The 24,279-nt window shown below is 37.7% G+C and overlaps 1 protein-coding gene across 8 annotated transcripts in view; it reads right to left on the bottom strand.

Annotated features, from left to right (window-relative positions):
* The window catches only part of RARS2 (arginyl-tRNA synthetase 2, mitochondrial), a 72,074-nt gene that overhangs the window by 12,320 nt on the left and 35,475 nt on the right, over window positions 1-24,279 (bottom strand). For 7 of the 8 annotated variants that reach the window (XR_276354.4, XR_012433624.1, XR_012433623.1 and 4 more), the window contains 5 exons: window positions 20,720-20,775; window positions 17,305-17,388; window positions 12,828-12,904; window positions 4,089-4,247; window positions 2,865-2,971 (listed from right to left, as the gene is read on the bottom strand). Coding sequence is in view for 5 of the 8 variants with exons in the window: in XM_005552404.3 (XP_005552461.1) it covers window positions 2,865-2,971; window positions 4,089-4,247; window positions 12,828-12,904; window positions 17,305-17,388; window positions 20,720-20,775 (483 nt within the window). In the remaining 3 variants the exon portion in view is untranslated. Of the gene's footprint in view, window positions 1-2,864; window positions 2,972-4,088; window positions 4,248-4,923; window positions 5,081-12,827; window positions 12,905-17,304; window positions 17,389-20,719; window positions 20,776-24,279 lie in introns of those variants that run through there. The other variant, XM_074037505.1, reaches the window with a different exon arrangement.

Here is a 24,279-nt window from a genome sequence, read left to right as displayed (position 1 = left end):
ACAAAAACATAGAGACCAATGGAATAGAATAGAGAGCCTAGATACAAATTCACACATTTATGGTCAACTGATTTTTTTTTTTCTTTTTTTGAGATGGAATTTCGCTCTTATTGCCCAGGCTGGAGTACAATGGCTTGATCTCGGCTCACCACAACCTCTGCCTCCTGGGTTCAAATGATTCTCCTGCCTGAGCCTCCCAAGTAGCTGGGATTATAGGCATGTGCCACCACACCCAGCTAATTTTTGTATTTTTAGTAGAGATGGGGTTTCTTCATGTTGGTCAGGCTGGTATCGAACTCCCGACCTCAGGTGATCTGCCCATCTCGGCCTCCCAAATTGCTGGGATTACAGGCGTGACCCACCGTGCCCAGCCAGGTCAACTGATTTTTGACAAAGGTGCCAAAATAACACAGTAAGAAAGGGACAGTCTTGGCCAGGTGTGGCGGCTCACGCCTGTAATCCTAGCACTTTGGGGGAATACAAAAATTAGCTGGGTGTGGTGGCATGTGCTTGTAATCCCAGCTACTTGGGAGACTGAGGCAGGAGAATCGCTTAAACCCGGGAGGCAGAGGTTGCACTGAGCCAAGATCATGCCACTGCACTCCAGTTTGGCAACAGTGCGAGACCCCGTCTCAAAAAAATAAAAAGAAAAGGACAGTCTCTTCAATAAATGACACTGGGAAAACTGGATATCCATATGCAGAAGAATGAAACTAGATCCTTATCTCTCACCATGTACAAAACTCAACTCAAAGTGGATTAAAGACAAATCTAAGACCTGAGCTGTAGAACTATTAGAGGAAAATACTGAAGTCTTGGCACCAAGATTTCTTGGAGGTAGTCCTCAAACATAGGCAACAAAAGCAAAAATACACAGATGGGATTGCATAAAACTAAAAAAGCTTCTGCACAGCAAAGAAAACAATCAACAAAGTGAAGAGACAACCTAGAGCACGAAAGAAAATATGTGGAAAACATGTATCTGATAAGAGGTTAATATGAAAATATATAAGGAACTCAACTCAATGGAAAAACAAAAACAAAAAACTAAACCAAACCAACACCACCACCAAAAAAAACCCAATTAAAAAGTGTGCCAAAGAAGCCATTATCCTCAGCAAACTAATGCAGGAACAGAAAACCAAATACGGTATGTTCTCACTTATAAGTGGGAGCTGAACAACGTGAACACAGAGACATAAGGAAGGAAAGAACACACACTGGGGCCTGTTGTGGGATGGGGGGTGGGAAAGCATCAGGAAAAATAGCTAATGGATGCTGGGCTTAATAGGTGATGGGCTGATAGGTGCAGCAAATAGCAAATCACCATGACACACATTTACCTATGCAACAAATCTGCACATCCTGTACACATGCCCGGGAACTTAAAAAAAGAAAAACAAAAACGTGGGCCAAAGACTCGTATAGACATTTCTCAAAAGAAGGCAAACAAAAGGCTAACAAGTATATGAAAAGGTGCTGAACATCACTAATCATCAGGGAAACGCAAAATTAAAACCACAATCCACAATAAGATATTTCTTCACATTTGTTAAGATGGTTTTTATCAAAAAAAAAAAAAAAAAAAAAAAGATGAACGTTGGTAATGATGTGGATAAAAGGGAACCCTTGTATACTAGTGGTGGGAATGTTAGTATAGCCATTATGGAAAACAACGTGGAGGTTCCTCAAAAAACTGAAAACAGAACCTCCATATATATGATCCAGCAAACTCACATCTGGGTATACATCCAAAGAAAATGAAATCAGTATGTCCAAGTGAAATCTGCCCTACCATAGTTATTGTAACATTATTCACAATAGCCAAGATGTGAATTAACCTTAACAGATGAGTGAACTTTAAAATATACAACAGGTAATATGCAGCCTTAAAAAAAAGGAAATCCTGTCATTTGTGATAACATGGATAAACTGAAAGGACATTATGCTCAGTGAAATAAACGATGCACAGAAAACAAATACTGTATAGTTTCATAAGTGGAATCTAAAAAATTCCAATCATAGAAGCAGAGAAGTAGAATGGAGGTTACCAAGGGCAGGGAATGGGGAGATGTTGGTTAAAGGCTACAAAGTTAAACAGGAGTAAGTTCGGGAGATCTATTGTACAGCATTGTGAGTATAATTAACAATAATGCATAGTACATTGGAAAACTGCTAACAGAGATTTTAAATGTTCTCATCATAGGTAAGTATGTAAAGGTGATGGATATGTTAATTAGCTTGATTTAAACATTTCACAGTATGCATATAAATATCAAATCATGTTCTGCACCATAAATATATACAATGTGTCATTCATCAATCACAACTTTTTTTTAAAGAAAAAAACCTACCATAAGCAAGGAAATAGAATTCCAGGAGGGATATGCTAACATCATCTCTGACTTCATATTACTTTTCCTGCCTCTACTTCCTGTTTTCATCATTTTCCTCATTTATAAGCCTGTTATAGTATACTTATTTTCACATGCTGCCTTAAATATTTTTTGAAAAGGCAGGGATTTCTTTTAAAAGTAAAACTGAGTCAGAAGATAGTAAGATTTATTTCCTTTTTTCAGTTATACCATTATTAGGTTATATGACCTTAGGAAGGTCACTTGTATTTTCTGTGCTTCAGTTCCCATCTTTATAAAAAAACAAGTAACATCGTTTCTCCAAACCTTAACAGCTTTTGCTATGGCAGCAAAATACAGAATGTGGGAAAGTACTCTGAACAGGAAAAAGCACTATAAAAAATCCCAAGAAAGCTGCACACTGCATTCTGTTGTCCTTACTCAAAGGATACATCAATAACAATTTCAAAGAACAAATAATTTTACTAAAGAACAGGAACCTGATCATACATTGTTTTCAGTAGGAGTCCTTTACTCTCCAGCAACTTTAAGACTTCTTGAGATTTTTCACGATAAAATGATTCTCCTGAATATTCATCAAAATATACTCCCAGACGCTAAAAGAGTTCAGAAACAAAAAGACAAAGAAATGTTAATTGAATCTCCTATTCTTACCCTAAGGCAAAATTAAGGATGCTCTACCACCTGTCATACACATGAACACAATAAAAATTAAATCAAGGGCTGAGTGTGGTGGCTCATGCCCATAATCCCAGCACTTTAGGAGGCTGAGGCAGGAGGATCACTTGCACCCGGGAGTTCAAGACCAGCCTGGGCAAGATGGCGAGGACCTGTCTCTTTATTTTTGTTTAAAAAAAAAAAATCACTCCTCTCCTCAAACCTCCTAATAGTTTCCACTATACCAGTCAAGTCCTCACAGTGGTACTGTGCTATGCAATACAGTAATCACTAGGCCCAAGTGACAAACTGTTAAACTGGAATTAAGCAAAATTGAGAATTTAGTTCTGTCACACTATTCACACTTCAGGCCACATGTGGTTGGTGGCTACTGAAGGAGACGGCCAGATACAGAAGATTCCCATCACCACAAAAAGCAATGGACAGCCCTAGAGAAATCCTAGAATTATGCCCCATATGCTACTAGCTCTTCAACCTTCTCCTGTCATTCATCTTGCTTACTTACTCCAGTCACATGGGCTTCTTTACAAAATTCTCCTCATTCCACCTAAAGACTCCATACCTGATCTCCCCAGCTAGCATCTAACACCATCTAATAAAAAAATAGTTGTTTCTTGTTTTATCTTTAATTTGTTTAGTTTGTGCTCTGTCTCTAGGCTAGAATGTAAGGTCCACGAGAACAAGGGTTTTCCTCTTCTGTTTGCTGCTGTATTATCCCCTACCCACCAAATGTTTATTAAATGAATTTATTAACTATCATATACCGGTTTAAGGAAATGAAAGAACAAAAAATAAATACGAAAAAGTGAAGGAATGCTAGAACAGAAAAGCCAGATAAAAATGAAGTATGAGAGTATCACCTGATACTGGTTTAGGATTATTTTGCAGTTCTTTCAGCCCAAAAAACAAAATTTGAGTTCTAATTTTAAATTCATCTACAGATCTATTATTAAAACACAAGCAACTTTACTATGCAGGTTATAGCCAAGAGCTGCACCGCATCATGGGAAAGCAGAAGGGAGGGTCAACCAGTACCTTGTAAACACGAACGTACTCTTCAATGCTTAAGTCCCGAAATTTTTGCCACAGTGAAAGTGCTTGCACATCGCCCAGTTCCAATCGTTGGAAGAACTCCTGTGCCGATTTTGCTACACTTTTATCATCTGCTGCTTCTTTATTGACTTGTACATAAACCTAAAGGTACAATAGTACATTAAATGAAGTATATAACCAGTCACTGTTATCTCTAACACAGAAAGAAAGCAAAAAAGCACATTCTGAGAATTCTCATTGAAAAAGTTACATTACAGAGTGTAACTTTTCTTTTTTGCCATGGGCCCTTGGTGAAGCCTACTGACCCCTTCTCAAAATGTTTCTAAATTCATAAAATACACAGGGTTACGAAGAAAAGAATTACTTTGAAATAACCAAATAGCCGAAAATTAATTTGTGATATAGTAATGGAGGAAAATACTCAATTTCTGAGACAGGTTAGGGAAAATAAAGTATAATTTTTTCTTTCCGTCCAAATCCACAGACCCCCAGGGTAAGAATATCTATTTAAGACTACGCTGGCATTTCTTCTGTTTTTTTTCGAAACGCCATATTATTATCCTGTAACTTCACTGAGAAAGGTTGAATAAAGTAGGATGGCTCGATCTGGCAAAGAAAACAGCTAAAGGATGATTTAGCATTTGTTTTAATCGAATATTTTAAAACAGTTCTCTAAACAGCTTACTGTGTAAAGACCAATAAAATAGGTGATCTTGGTAAAAAAGACAGCTTTTAGATAGTTAGTATAATTATACTCTAAACTTAGGATCCTAAAAACTGTGTGGAGCGCCTCTTCCGGAGTTTTATTTTGCATCACCTGTCTTAGCTGGTTTAGTTCCATACCCAGTCAAGGACTAGGGTGGAGTTGATGGCTTATTAAGGGCTCAGGCTTACTCTTCCAGCTCTAGGAATCTGGGTTCCCAATGTAGTTTCAATCATTTTCCAGTCTCCAAAATATAATGTTAATAAATGACATTAAAATACTAATATTACAGTTCAAGTAGTACTAAAGTTATACATATGGACTACAAATATTTTATTTACAAATTGTAACTCACTTGCAGGTTGAAACATCAATAACTTTACTATCACGTTATTCTCAGAAAGCTATTAAAGTCTCATGAAAGCAATAAAAATTGGTGAGTAAACTATGAAAAAATAAGGCTTCTAAACTCTTACAGTGTTATTATCAAAATATCCAGACAGTAGTATTTGGATAGAAAAAATGATTTTATTGCTGGAGGACACACTGGCTTATACCCACTAGATATGGTGGGTAGATACCCACTACCAACAAACGGGACAGGGCATTAAACATCTCTCAAGGTAAGAAAGTTTCACCTTTCATAAATGATTTATGTTAATTACTGGAATGACAGACTTAAATAAATAAATACTGCTAAATAAAAGTTAAAATTATCTTTTTTTTTTCCCCCTAGAAAAGAGTTAACATAGCAGGCCTGATACTGTTATATTTAAAACATCCTGCTTGCAAGGTTGGCCACCGGCTGGCATCTATTAACTTAGATTTTTGGGAATGTTTCCACCAACTTAACTGATAAAAGTGGTCACTGTGCCTAAACTGTGTGTGCAAACAATACAGCTTAGGCTGAACTTCTGCTTTCCTTCTGGGAGTTTGGGATTTAGGACATTCTAAACAGAGGGTACCTACATGACCAACTCCCAACAAAAACCTTGGATATAGGGTATCTAATGAACTTTGCCAGTGGACATTTCATATGTACTCTCAAAATCTGCTGCTAGAAGTATGTGTACCTTGTGTGACTCCACTGGGAAAATCTGGGAGTTTGGAAAGTCTGGTTTCCTCTGGACTTTACCCCATATGTGCCTCTTCCCTCTGTGATTTTGCTTTGTATCCCTTCACTGTAATAAATCATAGCCACAAGTAAGGCTATGCTGAGTTCTGTGAGTCCTCCAAGTGAATCACTGAATCGGGGAGAGGGGTGGCCTTGGGATACCTGACACATCTCATAAAAAGGTGACGTTTACATAGTCCTATTAGTAAGTCCAGAATAATATGTACAATGTCAGTTAGAAAACAAAGAAGATTTTGGTAAGGTGTGGGAAAACAAAGAGGGTCCCCATAAGATAGTAAACTGCAGACTTCTTGATTTTTGAATGACCCAGCCATTGCCAACTGCTTAACAGTCCAGTATACAGATGTTAAAAACATAAATATATATTCACAAATGGTTTTCGATTCTATCTCACACACATATGTACATGTACACACAAGTTATAAGCAAACATTGCAAAATGTCCTTATTTTCACAAAAGACTTTAGTTTTTTTTTTTTTCCATAAAGCCTTTCTCCAGGGTGAAGTTTTTTTTGTTTTTAAATCTAGGACTTTAAACTCAAATAACCAAACATTTAAAAATCTATTATGCATTCAAGCTACTGATAAGACTATTTTAGAAAAAACTTCACCAGAATCTTCTCTTTCTTAAAAAATAAAAATAATTAAATCAAAAAGCCCTTAAAACATGTGAATATTCTTAGTATTTCTGCAATATGTAGTTATAAAACAAACATTAGTGAAAATCAACTGACACTATCAAAGAGAAGAGCTTTAATAAGCACTTCTCGATATACCTATAAATGCACAATATAAAACTATACAGTTAGCATGAACCTTTTTTACCCTTGGCAAGTACGCATTTTGAAGATATCTTCCTTTTAAAGCTAGATTTAGACACAATGAGATAAAAAGGCAATTTTAAATTTGGGCTTGATAATAAGACAGCATGGCTTAGTAAAGTTTTTGAGGATGGAAACACAATTTTTCTTTTAAAAGAAAACACAAAAACCAGTTGTGTTTCCATTGGGGAATAAACTAAATGTCTTAGACTTCCTTAAAAAAAATTATTCCCTTTTCCCTATTTCTAGATGTTGGGACTGCCAAAAAGTGTAAAAATTTATTTTGAATTTAACTGAGATAATTACAGCAAGCTCTTGGGCTGATCTGCCCAAATATAAAGAACTAAGCACGAAAATTAAAAGTAGTAGGATAAACCTTTCTTATCCCTTTATATTTGATCCTAGAATACCATTAGCCACATGGGCACAGTTCAACTCCTTGATGTGGGGCTCTAACCCCACTTATAGTCATGCTTGTCTTAGAAATACTGACAATAACTGCTAAGGATGGTTAGCAAAACTTAGAAACCACAGACCCTGTTTTAATATATTTATGCCATCTTAAAATGCATTGAATTTTTATCTCGTTGTTTAGAAAAGAATATGTAAAAATAATCATGATTATAATTTGAACAAACAACTTCACTGTTTAATGCTGTTTCATGCCTTGATCAGAAATTTCTTAGCTGCTAGTTGATTTCTAGTATGAAATGAAAAATTAAAGACATTCAAATGAGTTCACATAATTAAAACTGAATATATCAATACTGTAAACAGTTAACAATAAAGCCAAAATGTGGTAGGTAAAAAAATAACTAATTGAGCTAATTCATCTCCACTAAAAATACAGAACAAGACTCCATCACGAAAGAAAAAAGAAATTACTTTTCAATTAAGTGGAAAGGCTTTTTGATATGTTGTCTAAAGCTTACTGCAAATATTTTCCTGAATCACTAATGTGAATTCTAAATAAAAAAAAAAATTAGTTATTTAACAGCCAATTTACAAGGTAAGAGGGAACTATAACAAAACTACTTCCCTGCTTTGTAACTGGAAAAAAAAAAAATTAGAATAATTAAAGTTTCAAATGCTGGCCAATAAAATCCTAGGTCCATATACAAAACAGCTAGATGTCATGGGAAAAAAATGCTATAAGGTACAGAGAAAAACCAGTAGTGAAACACATGCACCAAAATGGAAATGCAATAAATGACTGTGGGTGTTAAATATTTTCATCAAAGAAATTCTGCAACTATCATATAATATTTCCAAGCTAGCTGAGAAACTGAATATACTAATACTGATTATAGTGCAATTTAGAGAATACTGATCATAGTGCAGTTTAGAGGAAGGCAGACCATAAAATCTGCTACTGGATGGCCTCTGCCAAAGTCAAACAAATATGCCAGAAGGTTGAAAGTGCCAAAACTCAACTACAAATTGTGTCCCTGGTATAGCAACTCAGGGGATGAAAGATAGGAAAATTCTATATACATAATTAAACCAATGGAAATCAATGGCTCATAAAGCCATTCTATAGTGGGGGTGTGTGGGCATTCACTGCATAGAGCACTCAGGAGCCAGACTACCTGTGCCAGAATCCTGGGTTTGGCCCGTGGTTTCCTCCGCAGTAAACTGTGTTAACAAAGTAAGTTCAATTCTGATAAATGGTAATTAGTGTATCCTATAATAGTTATTTATTTCCTGGACAAACAATACATTTTATATTCCACAACTTATATATAATTAGAGAAGGGGGCAAAAGAGAACTATAAGAGCAAATTCATTCAGGCATTTACTGCAAGCCATAGTATTCAGGGTTGTGGATAAGGAAGATAACGAAGACATGGTCCTTCCTCTCAGAGAACTCACTACTAACTACAACTCGATAAGGAAAAAAACAAGTGTTCGACCAAAGCTTTGAGAAAACAGATTTTCACAAATAAGAAAGAATAAATGCAGATCGTCTTAAAGTTTTCCTTCGAATATCAACCAACATTATTTACCAATACACCAAGCACTTTCCAAGCTTAGAATCAGTATTTCTGACTTTCTGGTCACCTATTCTGGTGACCAGAAATAATCATGTGGCAGAGCCTCTGTATTACCACCTATGCTATTTTCTTTTAGAAACAGAATAACATCATTTATTAACATTTGCTTAAAGCTCAAAAAAATTCCTCATTTATGCTAACAGTTGTTTTTGAAAGTAATCCAAAGTGACAAATGTAATTTTAAAATGCAAACTGAGTCTACAAAATTCGCATAAATATATAATAACCTGTAGGCTGCCATTTTAGGCTTTGCATGTTTTCTGTCCTGCAAAAGGAGAAGGAAAAGAGCAAGTGAGTACTTTAATGGTCTTGTCGTCTGTTACAAATAGCAAAGTGGGTGTATCTGACTTGCCTTCTCTTGTCTTTAAATGCAGTTTCCTGGTGAATCTATTAGGCAAAAGAACACTAATGAAAGCAACACAATTATTATTCGACTTTTTAGTTATTCACAGAAGTACCTTGTTGCCCTTATTCCTTCCATAAATGTACCCATCAGTAAATAACCTCTGACACAGATGTTAATCTTCCACTATTTTTGAGTCTCTAAAGGCAGGAAATTATATTAAACTGCATAGAAAGGAACATACTCTTAGGTTTCTGTGGAGTTTGAAAACAGATTTTCCTGAAATATTTAAAACATTGCACAGCCTCGGCAACATATTGAGACTTCGCCTCCACAAAATGGCGAAAAAACCCCACAAAACCTATACGTATGTAGGGCCAGGCACAGTGGCTCATGCCTGTAATCGCAATACTTTGGGAGGTTGAGGTGGGAGGATCACTTGAAGCCAGGAGTTTGAGACTTGCCTGGACAACATGGCAAGACCCTATTGCTATTTAAAAAATGAAATAGGCTGGATGTGGTGGCTCACACCTATAATCCCAGCACTTTGGGAGTTTGAGGTAGAGGATTGCTTGAGCCCAGGAGTTCGAGACCAGCCTGGGCAACATAGGGAGACCCTGGCTCTACAAATAATCAAAAATCAAAAAATTAGTCGGGTGTGCTGGTGTGTGCCTGTAGTCCCAGCTACTTGGGTTGCTGAGGTGGGAGAACCACCTGAGCCTGGGAGGTCAAGGCTGCAGTGAGCCGTGACTGTGCCACTATATTCCAGGCTGGGCAACAGAGTAAGATCCTGTCTTAAATAAATAAATAAATGATAAAAATAAAATGTCATAGAAGACAAAGGTTTACTATTTGCAAGATTAAATAAAATCTTTTGAGGTGGGGCAGAAGAAAGATAAAAAGAGTAACTCTCACATGTCATGCTGCACTCTAAATCAATGACACAAGGTCTCTAAGCAGGTATGTGTATTTTCTGCATCATGGGGTATCTCTGTGTAAAAAGTGAAGTAGAGGTTCCTCTTCAAAGACACTTTCTTCCCTGTCTAATTAAGGACAAATAGTGACTTCTCTTGGAAGTAAAATGTATTCAAATACCTGTGCTAACATTCTTAAATATCTGCTAGCCGTAATAAAGAAATCAATATACTTTGTGTTCTTAGATCCCACAGTTTAGTCTAAATATCTACCCTGGCATGCTTACAATGGTCCAAGCAAGCATTAGGTGATAGCCTGTTCCTCTTCCTTATTTGGAGGTGTTTTTACCTTTCTCAGCATTCCACAAGTAACTTCCTCCTTCCTTTGTTCTCCCCTGCCTTTGCCTCTTGAAAAGTTCTAAGTTGCTAGCCAATCGGGACAAATACAGAATGTGAGGTCCCATTCCAGCCAATGGAAACTGGATACAGCAGTAGGGTGGACGTATCAAGTTATAAATGACCCTGTCTCCTTTGTTCAGTGTACTCTCGTGGCAAAACTGCTGGCGAGTGTACCCTTTCTGCAGAGTAAAAATGGCCTTGCTGAGAGAATTAAATTTATGCTCAAGTGCTATTTCTTTGTGGCACTGGGGAACAAGCATTCTATTTTTAAATAAACATTTTTACATATAACATCTTTGGGCCTGGATCTCATGAAAAGTTAAGCTTGAGGTAAAATTATTCAAGTGTAAAAATAAATAAATAAATACAGTAAAAACTCCAGGCACTAAGGGAACATGCTTTATTTATAGACAACCATGAAGAATTATTAATTTTTAAATTCCTGCCTATCAATAAAACTCTTAATGGGAAAGAGAGGAGAAATCTTTTGGTTAACATGACAAATCAAAATGCAGTCATTTAGAGTGCAGTATTGGCATGGACTCAGGGGAAAATGGCAAACCTTTAAAGGGTCTTTAAGAACTGGAATATGGGCCGGGTGCGGTGGCTCACACCTGTAATCCCAGCACTTTGGGAGGCCGAGGCGGGCAGATCACGAGATCAGGGGTTCAAGACCAGCCTGGCCAACATAGTGAAACATCATCTCTACTAAAAAACACAAAAAAATTTAGCTGGGCCTGGTGGTGGGCACCTGTAATCCCAGCTACTCGTGAGGCTGACACAGAAGAACTGCTTCAACCCAGGAGGTGAAGGTTCAGTGAGCCAAGATTGCGGCACTGCACTCCAGCCTGGGCAACAGTGTGAGGCTCCTCAAAAAAAAAAACGAAAATCAAAAAACAAAAAACTGGAGTATGTTTTGTTCAATTTAACTGCAAAGCCAGCTGCAGGGGAAAAATCACGTAACAGAAAGGAAAATGATGAAGCACTCTGTGTGGTTTAAGCTGGAGAAGTAAAGCATTATTTTTGCAAGTGCTCTTCCTCACACACAAGCAGTACATCTTTAGTTTGATCCCCTGATCTGTCGCCAATATGGCTGACTTCGTATCTGTGTTTCCACTGCGAGGCCCAGAAATGGCAGAGATAACAACAAGGACAACGAAAAGGAAACACATCCCTGGAGATTGTTTGGACAGGAAGGACTTTATTAATAAACTTCAGGAAGAACTGAAGATAAAGAAGCAAAGTATCCAAGGGACTAAATGAAATAGAGTAGACAGAAATTCATATTGGACAAAAGCCAGGAAAACGAGGTGAAAGATGTAAACGGGAAAAGCACACACGATTTCAGAGAGAAATAGACATGCCATTCCCCACACCAGAAAAAGAACAAAAATATTCATTTTTCAAGTCTAATTGATATACAGTTATTACCATGAAAATAGCTGCAGTACATATTAACTGGCAGAAAATTGAGAAATTTCTGTGTTGAATCATTATCTTACATGTTTATTCTAAAAAGATTCTATACCTGAAGAAATACTGTCCCAAATCAACTAAAAGAGCATTTAAAAAATCTTAGATTAAGAAATAAAAATAACCTAGTAAAAATAAGTGCAACATTTTCTTTCTTTCTGAGACAGGGTCTTGCTCTGTTGTCCAGGCTGGAGTGCAGTGTCATGACCACTGTAGCCTTAAATTCCTGGGGTCAAGCAATCCCCCTGCCTCAGTCAGTCTCCCAAGTAACTGGGACTACAGGAACAGGCCACTGTGCCTGGCTAATATTTCATTACTTTGTAGAGGCTGGGTCTCATTATGTTGCCCAAACTGGTTTTGAACTCCTGGTGTCAAGCAATCCTCCTGCCTTGGCCTCCCAAAGTGCTGGGATGCAGGTGTGAGTCATTATGCCCAGCCAAAAGCAACATTTTCAATTATGTTTTGGTTCCTTATTTTAAATAACATATTTTTTAAACCTCTGGAGGCTGGGCATGGTGACTCACGCCTGTAATCCCAGCACTTTGGGAGGCCAAGGTGGGTGGATTACCTGAGTCAGGAGTTTGAGACCTGCCTGGCCAACATGGAGAAACCCCATCTCTACTAAAAATACAAAAATTAGCTGGGTATGGTGGCACACGCCTGTAGTCCCAGCAACTTGGGAGGGTGAGGCATGAGAACCGCTTGAACTCAGGAGGCAGAGGTTGCAGTGAGCTGAGATTGCACCACTGCACTCTAGCCTGGGCAACAGAGCAAGACCCTGTCTCAAAATAAATAAAAATAAACCTCTGGGATTAAAAATATGTTACTAAGCTACACAGTACTCTGAAAAAATTTTGAAATGTTTTCTTGCCAACTTACTTCAAAGAGATGCTGTAGAGGATTGGACTGCAGTTTTTCCTCATAGCCAAACAGTTGGAAGCCAGTTCCCAGAAGACCTACCATGATAATCCGTAAATGAAAAAGTATCAAATTGAACAATAGAGAATAGGCATGACAGGAATAGGCATAATTCTATAAAAAGAGCAACCTGTCATATTATGTATCCTGAGAACTATTACAAAATACACTTTTACCTTCTATAAACTGACACAAGTCAAATTCAATATATTTAATCATAAATATATTAAATAGATATATAAATATACATAAATATAATGAATAGATCACTGAAATTAAGTTCACAGAAACCAATAGGTTATGAGCTCATCAAAGGTAGAGTCTGGACTAATTTATCTTTGTACTAACAGTGCCAAACACCACCCTAGCAGACATTAAAAAATAAACATTTATTAAGCAGTTACTCTGTTGAAGTGACATCATGATGCTAGACACTAGGCACTCAAAATTTATAAAAAAAAAAAAAAAAAAAACTGATGGAAAGTGTTTTCAAACTTTCTTTTTAAACTTGTAGGCATTAATGTTTTAGGAAGACATTAATGAAGACAGCAATGGTTTTGTTGTTATATTAGTTCTTAAACAAATAATTGGAGGAAAACAGCAAAAGGTAAAACTTGGAACATCCTTGATTATTTCTCAGGTTCAAGGTAGCCAAGCAACAAAAATCTTAAATTTGACCGTGTATAATTTTTCAGTCTTTGATGATAAATTCAGAGTTCAGGGATAGTGTTAATTTGTACCTTAAAAAAAAGAAAAAAAAAAAACCCCCCCAAAAAAAACCCAAAAACTGAGGTTGGTAAACTACAAATTAAAATTCCTAGTACAGTCTGGGAGTATGTAGACTCACGATATTCTGCATAAAGATGATCATAATTTCCGTTTGAAAGGATATAGGCAGTCTGGGGTAAGAGGAACATTAGTTTTATTACTTTAAAAACTAATTTATGGCTGGGTGCGGTGGCTCATGCCTGTAATCCCAGCTACTAGGGAGGGTGAGACAGGACAATCACTTGAACCTGGGAGGCGGAGGCTGCGGTGAGCCGAGATCACGCGATTGCACTCCAGCCTGGGCAACAAAAGCGAAATTTTATCTCAAAAAAACCAAAACAAAACAACAAAACAACCAAAATTAGCCTGGCATGGTGGTACATGCCTGTGATCCCAGCTACTTGGGAGGCTGAGACAGAAGAATCACTTGAACCTGGAAGGCAGAGGTTGCAGTGAGCTGAGATGGTGCCACTGCACGCCAGCCTGGGTGACAGAGCAAGACTCCATCTCAGAAAGAAAAAAAATATTATTTCTATATCAATTACCAAGCTTCAGATCTAAAGGGCTTTACTGATACACATTTTTCTATACAAGGTTCAGTAGAAAGTAGGACGTGACTGAACACAGGAGACAGGAATATACAATACTTTGGAACTTAGGAACAAGAAGGATGACTGAAGCTCTATTCACTTTCAAGCAAGAGCAAATGTGATTATGATTCAGGGTGGCTGAAGCAGCGTGTGGAAAGATGCTCAGTGTTCCAAAACACAAAAATGGGAAAAGTAAAGGCCAATTCCATTTAACATTCAGCCTAATACATTTTCAAAAACTAATTCTGTGCTTAGAAACTGCCAACTTTCAAATGGAAATAGCTGAAACAGCAAAATTATTCTTTAACAATGATGGTTATAATGGAAATGTTGACAGATCATTAACCACAGCAGTCCTTTAGAGAAAAAACTGCTATAATGAAATCCTGCGGCTAAAATGTAATGAATACCCTAATCACATATTTGCTAATGCCTGTGAAATGTCTAAATCGGTCAAACTAATAAAAATCAGTGCCATCCACTAAGTCTGACTGTTGAGCCTAGGGCCTAGCCCTCTGACTACCAGCTGTTGTGAACTACAGGTTGATTTTTTAAATGCAGGGCAAGTATTCTGATTCTTCCACAGTGAATAGTAAGGGTACTATTAACAGATTCAAAGTCTACTCTTCTTAGAGTGCTTCTTACATGCCAAGCATTGTAGATATAAAAGTCAGTCTACGCCTTCAAGGAACATGCCTCAGTAGGGCAGGGAAGCATAAAAATAAGAATATAAGACAGGAGGCTTACCATATTTGAGTAGAGCTGGATACTAGGAAATTGGTGATGTGAGAAGATGGGCAAAGGTGTGTCTGTGTGTCAGAGAATGCTTTATAGAAATTAGATAATAGAGATGTTTCTTAAAATATACATGGCAGTAACACCAGAGATTTTCTTAAAGTTTGTATTTCACACAATCCTAAGCCAAAAGAACAAAGCTGGATGCATCACGCTACCTGACTTCAAACTACACTACAAGGCTACAGTAACCAAAACAGCATGGTACTGGTACCAAAACAGAGATACAGACCAATGGAACAGAACAGAGTCCTCAGAAATAATACCACACATCTACAGCCATCTGATCTTTGACAAACCTCAGAAAAACAAGAAATGGGGAAAGGATTCCCTATTTAATAAATAGTGCTGGGAAAATTGGCTAGCCATAAGTAGAAAGCTGAAACTGGATCCTTTCCTTATTCCTTATATGAAAATTAATTCAAGATGGATTAGAGACTTAAATGTTAGACCTAAAACCATAAAAACCCTAGAAGAAAACCTAGGTAATACCATTCAGGACATAGGCATAGGCAAGGACTTCACGTCTAAAACACCAAAAACAACGGCAACAAAAGCCAAAATTGATAAATGGGATCTAATTAAACTAAAGAGCTTCTGCACAGCAAAAGAAATGACCATCAGAGTGAACAGGCAACCTACAGAATGGGAGAAAGTTTTTGCCATCTACTCATCTGACAAAGGGCTAATATCCAGAACCTATAAAGAACTCAATCAAATTTACAAGAAAAAAACAACCCCATCAAAAAGTGGGCAAAGGATATGAACAGACACTTCTCAAAAGAAGACATTCATACAGCCAACAGACACATGAAAAAATGCTCATCATCAATGGTCATCAGAGAAATGCAAGTCAAAACCACAATGAGATACCATCTCACACCAGTTAGAATGGCAATCATTAAAAAATCAGGAAACAACAGGTGCTGGAGAGGATGTGGAGAAATAGGAACACTTTTACACTGTTGGTGGACTGTAAACCAGTTCAACCATTGTGGAAAACAGTGTGGCTATTCCTCAAGGATCTAGAACTAGAAATACCATTTGACCCAGCCATCCCATTACTGGGGATATACCCAAAGGATAAGTCACGCTGCTATAAAAACACATGCACACGTATGTTTATTGTGGCACTATTCACAATAGCAAAGACTTGGAATCAACCCAAATGTCCATCAGTGACAGACTGGATTAAGAAAATGTGGCACATATATATATACACCATGGAATACTATGCAGCCATAAAAAGGATGAGTTCGTGTCCTTTGTAGGGACATGGATGCAGCTGGAAACCATCATTCTCAGCAAACTATCACAAGAACAGAAAACCAAATACCGTATGTTCTCACACATAGGTGGGAATGGAACAATGAGATCACTTGGACACAGGAAGGGGAGCATCACACACCGGGTCCTATTGTGGGGAGGAGGTAGCGGGGAGGGATAGCATTAGGAGATATACCTAATGTAAATGACGAGTTAATGGGTGCAGCATATCAACATGGCACATGTATATATACATATGTAACAAATCACCCTATGCTTATCTTCTGGGCCACTGGCTATGGTATAATAGTGGATCCTACTTCATGTAGGATGGCCCAGGGAGGCTGGATGTCCTTAGATTGAAAAATGGCAGGGCTGTGGTTGAGAACGGTGTACACAGTTAGACTTACTTCTTCCCTGTATACTCACTTCTACATTTAACTAATAAAAGCAGGCAATTCCTCTTTATTAAAACCACAAAAGCTTACATCAGGTCTTACTCTGGGTTTTTTTTTTTTTTTTTAGACAGGGTCCTCCTCTGCCACCCACACTGGAGTTCAGTGCACTGCAGCCTTGACCTCCTGGGCTAACACGATCCTCTTACCTCAGCCTTCTGAGTAGCTAGGAATACAAGGGCATGCCACCATGTCCAGCTAATTTTTTTGTATCTTGTAACAACAGGGTTTCACCATGTTGCTCAGGCTGGTCTCAAACTCCTGGGCTCAAGTGATCCACCCATCTTGGCCTCCCAAAATGTTGGCATTACAGGAGTGAAACACCATGCCTGGCCCAGGTCGTCTTTGAATGTGTGAAGTTACCTTCCCCAAAGGTAACTTGTGTGGTGAGAATTACTCAAATAAATAGAAGATAATATGCACAAAAGCCATTAGGAAAAAAAAAATAGGTAGGACATACTACTTCATCCAATGGGATTCTGCCTATATTCTGTCCAGAAGATCAAAGTTTTTAAAAATTGAATTTTACAATGAAATGAAAAATAAAATCTCAAACGTACTTACCAAACTGCATGCCCCAATCGCCAAGGTAATTTATTCTTATTACTTGATGTCCTAAAGCTTCTTTGAGATTTGCTATAAAATTTCCTAGTAATCAATAAAGTATAGTTTCTCATTCTTGTTATCCATTTTTGACATAAGAACCACGTACTTCTCTATTATCAAAGCATAAGTAAAAAATTCTTTTCACAAAATTTACCAACTTATTGTTTTTAACTAAAATATTCATCATTGTGTTTTCATATATGTTATGGAAAGGGAGTAAGAAATTACTTGTAGGGCAGTTATTCCAAAGAATCTCACATTTCACAGTAACAGAATTTTCATCAACATTATTAATAGGATTTTAGAACACGTTAGAGTAATTGCTATTCTAGTCAATTTCAAGGAGAGAAAAAAAAAATCCCAGTAATTAACAAGAAATACATTTGTCTGTGTCCTAAGAACCGAAGCCTCACTGCTGTATTTTCCCTTTTTGTGTTTTCTAAATAGCTCATTCTATCTCCTTTTAATCACTAACATCTACCCTCTGCATGCCTGCTCCCTAACAGCATGTAATAATCTAAAGCTTTCACTTTCCCATACTGCTGATGCTGGTTTCACACTCAACATCTATTCCGCTTTCCTTCTTGTGTGCCCTCATCTACTGCCGAGGCTGAAAACCTAAAAAGTACAATTCCCAGAGTCTCTTTTTGTTAGAGTTCCAGAAGTCTTCTAGGTTTGGGCAATCAGAGACAGTCTGTGTAAGATTTAGAAGGGGAGCTACTTCTATTTTTTTATGACAAGCACAGTTGTGGAGGCTTTGTTTTTATGTGACGCCATGAACAGAGGTCCTAGTATTCCATGATGGCCACCAAAGAAACTGAAAGTATATGGGGCTGCCTCTTAAGACTGTATGGATTCTAGACGGCATGGCAGGAGTAGTGGCATTTTCTTGACCACGGCAGTGGCAGCATGGTTCTAGAGCAGTGGAAGTGATTGCAGAAGAGGCAGGAGCTCCCTTGATGACAAAGTTCTATAGTGCAGTTTTGGGAGTTATTTATGTCAGCTTAATCCAAAGCTTCTGCAGCCCTCCCAACAACTTTGTAAACCATTCAATATCCTATAATAAATCCTCTCCTGCCTTTACTAAGAATGGATTTAGTTTTTTGCAAATAAACCTTCACCAATATCCATACCTGTCTTAAACTACTGCAGCTATCTTCTTTTCCAGCTTCCCTACTTCTAGATTTTCCCAATCTATAAAGTCCCAGCAATTGGAACCCCAGTTTTTCCAGCTGGTACAAAGATAGCATATTCTTTTTTTTTTTTTTTCTTAGCCCCTTGTTATATCACAAATCCAATTAAATATCTGAACCTAGACTTCTGGAATCAGACTGCCTAATTTCAAATCCTGGCTACAATACTTTGGAATCTCGGGAAAGTTACTTTTGGTAGCTGAATTTCTTCATCCATAAACCAGAGTTAACAGTATTTACCAAACTGGGCTGTTATAAAATTGAATTATATAATACATGAAGACACAGCATGGTAAGTTCTCAAATATTATCTCTAACTGGTCCAAATATTTCCCTCAACTGTGAAAACAACTTTATCATACCCTACCCATCATTTACTCACTCCTATACTTTTGACTTACTCACATAACTTTTCTTATATTGTATATTTCTTATACTTTTTCATCAAGTCCTGTCATTTCTTCTCTTAAAATGCTGCCCAAGAACAATGAGAGCTGACCCCACAACAATCTATGCCACAAGTACTAATTTCTCCAATTCTGAAAAGTACTGAAGTACAGGTTAAACAACTTTCTCTTAAGCATGCAATAGGACAGATTTCTACATTGGAAGTGAGATTAGATTGAGATAAACTCCAAAGTCCCTTCCAATTCCAATATTATATAATTTTAATTTCAGTTTTTAAATTCACCTGCTGCATGACACGTGCTAAATAAATGAAAATGGTAAGTATATTATACACTGAAGCATTACAACTATGAAGTACTACATAGTAATCTCTATTTATTGAAATAGTCTTTTTTTGTTGTTTTTTGAGACAGAATCCAGCTGTCGCCCAGGCCACAGTGCAGTGGTGTGCAGCTCACTGCAACCTCCACCTCCCGGGTTCAGGAGATTCTCCCACCTCAGCCTCCTGAGTAGCTGGGATTACAGGTGCACACCACCACACTGGCTGATTTTTTGTATTTTTAGTAAAGATGGGGTTTCGCCATGTTGGCCAGGCTGGTCTCGAACTGCTGACCTTAAATGATCTGCCTGCTTCAGCTTCCCAAAGTGCTGGGACTACAGGTGTGAGCCACTGCACCCGGCCAGAAATAGTCTTGTTCTAATTTCCAGTCTTGAACATTCCACTAAGTGCTCACATGACTGAGGTGAATTTTTTTTTTTTTTTTTTTTTTGAGACGGAGTCTCGCTGTGTCTCCCAGGCTGGAGTGCAGTGGCGTGATCTCGGCTCACTGCAAGCTCCGCCTCCCGGGTTCACGCTATTCTCCCGCCTCAGCCTCCCAAGTAGCTGAGACTACAGGCGCCCGCCACCACGCCCGGCTAGTTTTTTGTATTTTTGGTAGAGACGGGGTTTCACCATGTTAGCCAGGATAGTCTCAATCTCCTGACCTCGTGATCCACCCGCCTCGGCCTCCCAAAGTGCTGGGATTACAGGCTTGAGCCACCGCGCCCGGCCACTGAGGTGAATTTTTAATAAAAATTGTTATTTGCACTTTGTAATTTTGACAAAAATTGTTATGTATTTTATATAAACAAAATATATGAATAGGCAGAGCGTGGTGGCTCACGCCTGCAATCCCAGCACTTTGAGAGGCCGAGGTGGGCAGATAACTTGAGGTCAGGAGTTCGAGACCAGCCTGGGCAACATGGTGAAACCCTGTCTCTACTAAAAATACAAAAATTAGCCAGGCGTGGTGGCGCATGCCTGTAATCCCAGCTACTTGGGAGGTTGAGGCAGGAGAATCCTTTGAACCTGGGAGACAGAGGTTGCGTGAGCTGAGATTGCACCACTGCACTCCGGCCTGGGCAACAAAAAAACCACAAAATATATGAGCAAAAAAATTTGAAGGGTCATATATCCCCACATAACTATTTTTACTTTTGCATCTTTCAGGTCTTCTCCATATTTATACTTACTTTTAGAAAGTTAAAAATCGTAACATAGATAGCAGTTAAAATTAGTTTCTCAGTGAATCTTTTGGTTTTGAAATGAATTTTCTGTTTCCATTGTTATTAACCAACGTTGTCCATTTCATGTAATATTGAATTAGCATAAGGCTCATATAAATTTAAACTTTTTGTTTTTTGTTCTTTTGTTATTTAAGCATTAAACCATTAAACTATCAAATACTTCCTCAAAGGCACGTTTAGTATTTTATGTGAAACTAAACACTTACCTATGATGGTAGAACGCAAATGTCCAACATGAAATTTTTTGGCAACATTAGGTGAACTGCAAAAAAAAAAAAGGGGGAAAGTTATTTCTCTATTCTAAGAATTAAGACTTCTAAGAATCAACTAGGTCATGCCTCCATACTTTGACAAAATTGTGGAGTATAGCCTTTGGTATTAGGGCAAAGATAAGTTAAAAGTCAAAAATTTACAGCAAAGATAAATTAGAACTCAAAATTTTGACATTGTTAATGAAATGATCCTGTGACTCCTGAACTAATAGCATTCACGTAAGTGGTATACTTAGGAAGTAGATACATTTAAGGATTGACAAAACCAACACAAATTACTAAGTTTAGTGCAAATCCTTTACCCTCTTAAAAATCACTGAGGGCCTCAAAGAAATATTTTTCATATGGGTAATATCTGCTACTATTTATTGTATCAGAAATCAAAAATTTAAAATGTAAAAATACCCCCAGCACAATGGCTCACGCCTGTACTCTCAGCACTTTGGGAGGCTGAGGTGGGGAGACTGCTTGAGGCCAGGAGTTTGAGACTAGCCTGGGCAACATATCAAGACACTGTCTCTACAGAATTTTTTTTCAAAAAACTAGTCAGGTAGCTGGGCGCAGTGGCTCACACCTGTAATCCCAGCACTTTCTTAGGCCGAGGAGGATGGATCACTTGAGGCCAGGAGTTCTAGACCATCCTGATCAACATGGTGAAACCCTTACTTTAGTAAAAATACAAAAAATTAGCAGGGTGTGGTGGTGCATGCCTGTAACCCCAGCTATTTGGGAGGCTGAGGCAGGAGAATGGCTTGAACCTGGGAGGCGGAGGTTGCAGTGAGCCGAGATCACGACATTCATTGCACTCTAGCCTGGGTGACAAGAGCAAAACTCTGTCTCAAAAAAATAAAAATAAAAATAATTAAAATAAATTAGTAGGGTGTGGTGGTGCATGCTTGTAGTCCTAGCTACACGGAAGGCTAAAGCAGGAGGATAGCTTGGGCCCAGGAGTTCAAAGTTACAGTGAACTATGATGATTGTACTTCAGCCTGGGTGACAGAGTGAGACTCTGTCTGTAAAATTAAAAACAAAACAAAACAAAACAAAGGAAAAATATTTATGCATAAAACCTCTAACAATTGGAATGTGACTCACCACTCCAAATTCCCAATCAACATATTTATCACTCCCATGTGTGCTCAAGAAGTTGTAATCAATCATTTAACATAGCAAATGCTTCCAGAGCACTCACTACCTGACAGGCACAGCTGCACACACTTCACGGGCATTAACTCATTTAATACTCGTATGTGCTGTGAGGTAAGGTACTCTTAACTTTTATTTTACAGATGAGGGAACTGGGACAACAAAGAGAGATGATGAAGCAAATGTGGCAATATCTTGATGACTCTTAAATATGTGTAACGAACATATAGGGGTTAATTATACTGTTCCCTGTTTTGTGAATGTTTGAAAATTTCATAAGTTTTTCAATATTAAAAAAAGATAAATTATTATCTTTTATATTATCAATTATAAAAAAAATTGAACATAGCTGGTTAAAAGTGGTAAAACTAGAGCTTAATTCTGGTTTGTCTCCAAAGCCTTGTTATATACCCTTAAGAGTACTACGATTTAAAAACTTGATCCTACGATGTGTGCGCACAATTATGAAATTATGAAACTACACAGGTATTTATTTAATCATTGTTTAGAAAGAAAGTAAACATCCTTCTAAAGGCTTTAAAAAAAATCTTACATTTACAGCCAAAAGAGGACTGGATTTACTCTTCTGCCTTTAAATAATCAGAAAACCAGAAAAACAGATGAAACACTGATTTTATGAAACTGGACAATAGGCAGTGAAGGACTATGATGTTTTGAGAGAACAAGAGCAAACAAGGGGAATCCTAGCACTGTACCATATTGCTGCCTTACTAGTAAATTTGTTGGATATAGCTAAAGCAGAAAAATCTATAACATGAAATGTTTATATTAGAAAAAAGGTTTCGAATCAATAATCTGAGTTTCTCCTTTAAGAAACTAGAAAAAGTAGAGCAAACTAAATCCAAAGCAAGCAGAATAAAAGAAAATGACATAGATAAAAGTAAAGCAAAAAAATTAATAGAAATAAAAAACCCCAGAAAAACAGCTCTATATGATAGTTGTGGAGGCAGTTACACAACTTGCATACCTATGCCAAAACTCATCAAATTGTATGTTTAAATATGGTGAAAGTCTATGTTTAAATAAGCATTGTATGTAATTATCCCTCAATAAAGCTGATTTAAGAAAAAAAAAAAGAACAGAATACAATGGAACAATAAAAATAAGCCAGCCCTGGATGCATTCATATTAAAGAAACATAAAATACATTATTTGGTGGGGGGGGAAGAAGTGAAAACAATGTAAAGTATGTATAGTCCGTTTACAAATGCACACAACATCTCTGGGAGGGTGAGTAAGACACTGACACTGGATTAATAGATACCCACAGAGGAAACTGAGATGGGGAAGAGACTTCTTTTTCATTAAATATCTCTTTGTAATCTCTGAATTTTTTAAAAAAACTGGGTATTTATAATGTCTGTTAAGAAAAAAAAAAACTTTCAGCGCTTCGCATTTTCCCTCCGGTATTAGAAAAATTGAATCTATCTAGGTCTTCAAGTTTTGACAAAACGTCCCTTGAAATCAACAATTTGCTTCTCTCTGATACCATATTTCTACTGAGAAGGGAATACATAAAATGGAAAATACAAATTCACTTCTTTTGGCAACTGAAGTAGCTACTATGAATTATAATCTGGGCATCTTATTGGGACTTTTGTTAAATTATTCCTTAATTTTGTAAGAAGGGACAGATAACATCACTCTTGGCCGGGCGTGGTCGCTCATGTCTATAATACTAGCACTTTGGGAGGCCAAGGTGGGCAGATCACTTGAGGTCAGGAGTTTGAGACCAGACTGGCCAACATGGTGAAATCCTGTCTCTACTAAAAATACAAAAACTAGCTGGGCATGGTGGCACATGCCTGTAATCCAGCTACTCTACTGGGGAGGCTGAGGCAGGAGAATTGCTTGAACCAGGGACGCAGAGGTTGCAGTGAATCATGCCACAGCACTCCAGCCTGAGCGAGAGAGCAAGACTCTGTCTCAAAAAAAACCCAAAAAACTACTTATTTTCCAGATAAGAGGCCAGAGAAATCAACTGTCCTATCTAAGATCAATGAACCAGTTACTAACAGTCAGAACTGCTACCCTGACTTCCAAAAGTCTCATTTTGCCAGCCAGAGGTCTCCAATCTGTTTTGCTAGAAGAGTGTCTCACACTTGGGAGCAGCAGGGGCTGGGGAAAATCATGCTGAGAAAAGAAAAGAAAAGGCTACCACTGCTTACCATGATCTTACACAGTTGATCTGTACAAAATAGGAAAGGCTGACTAGAGAGACAGGAGAGAGGAAACAGTAGTTAGCTTCAAGTCTTACACCATCTACCAGGGGAAGTCCAAATCTATGATGGACAGCCATTTACCTTGTATTTTATCACACTGCTCCT

Source organism: Macaca fascicularis, chromosome 4, assembly GCF_037993035.2.
Source record: "Macaca fascicularis isolate 582-1 chromosome 4, T2T-MFA8v1.1".
Classification (NCBI taxonomy): Eukaryota; Metazoa; Chordata; class Mammalia; order Primates; family Cercopithecidae; genus Macaca; species Macaca fascicularis.
The sequence above is the reverse complement of the archived record's forward strand: the minus strand, read 5'-3'. Positions and strand labels throughout refer to the sequence as shown.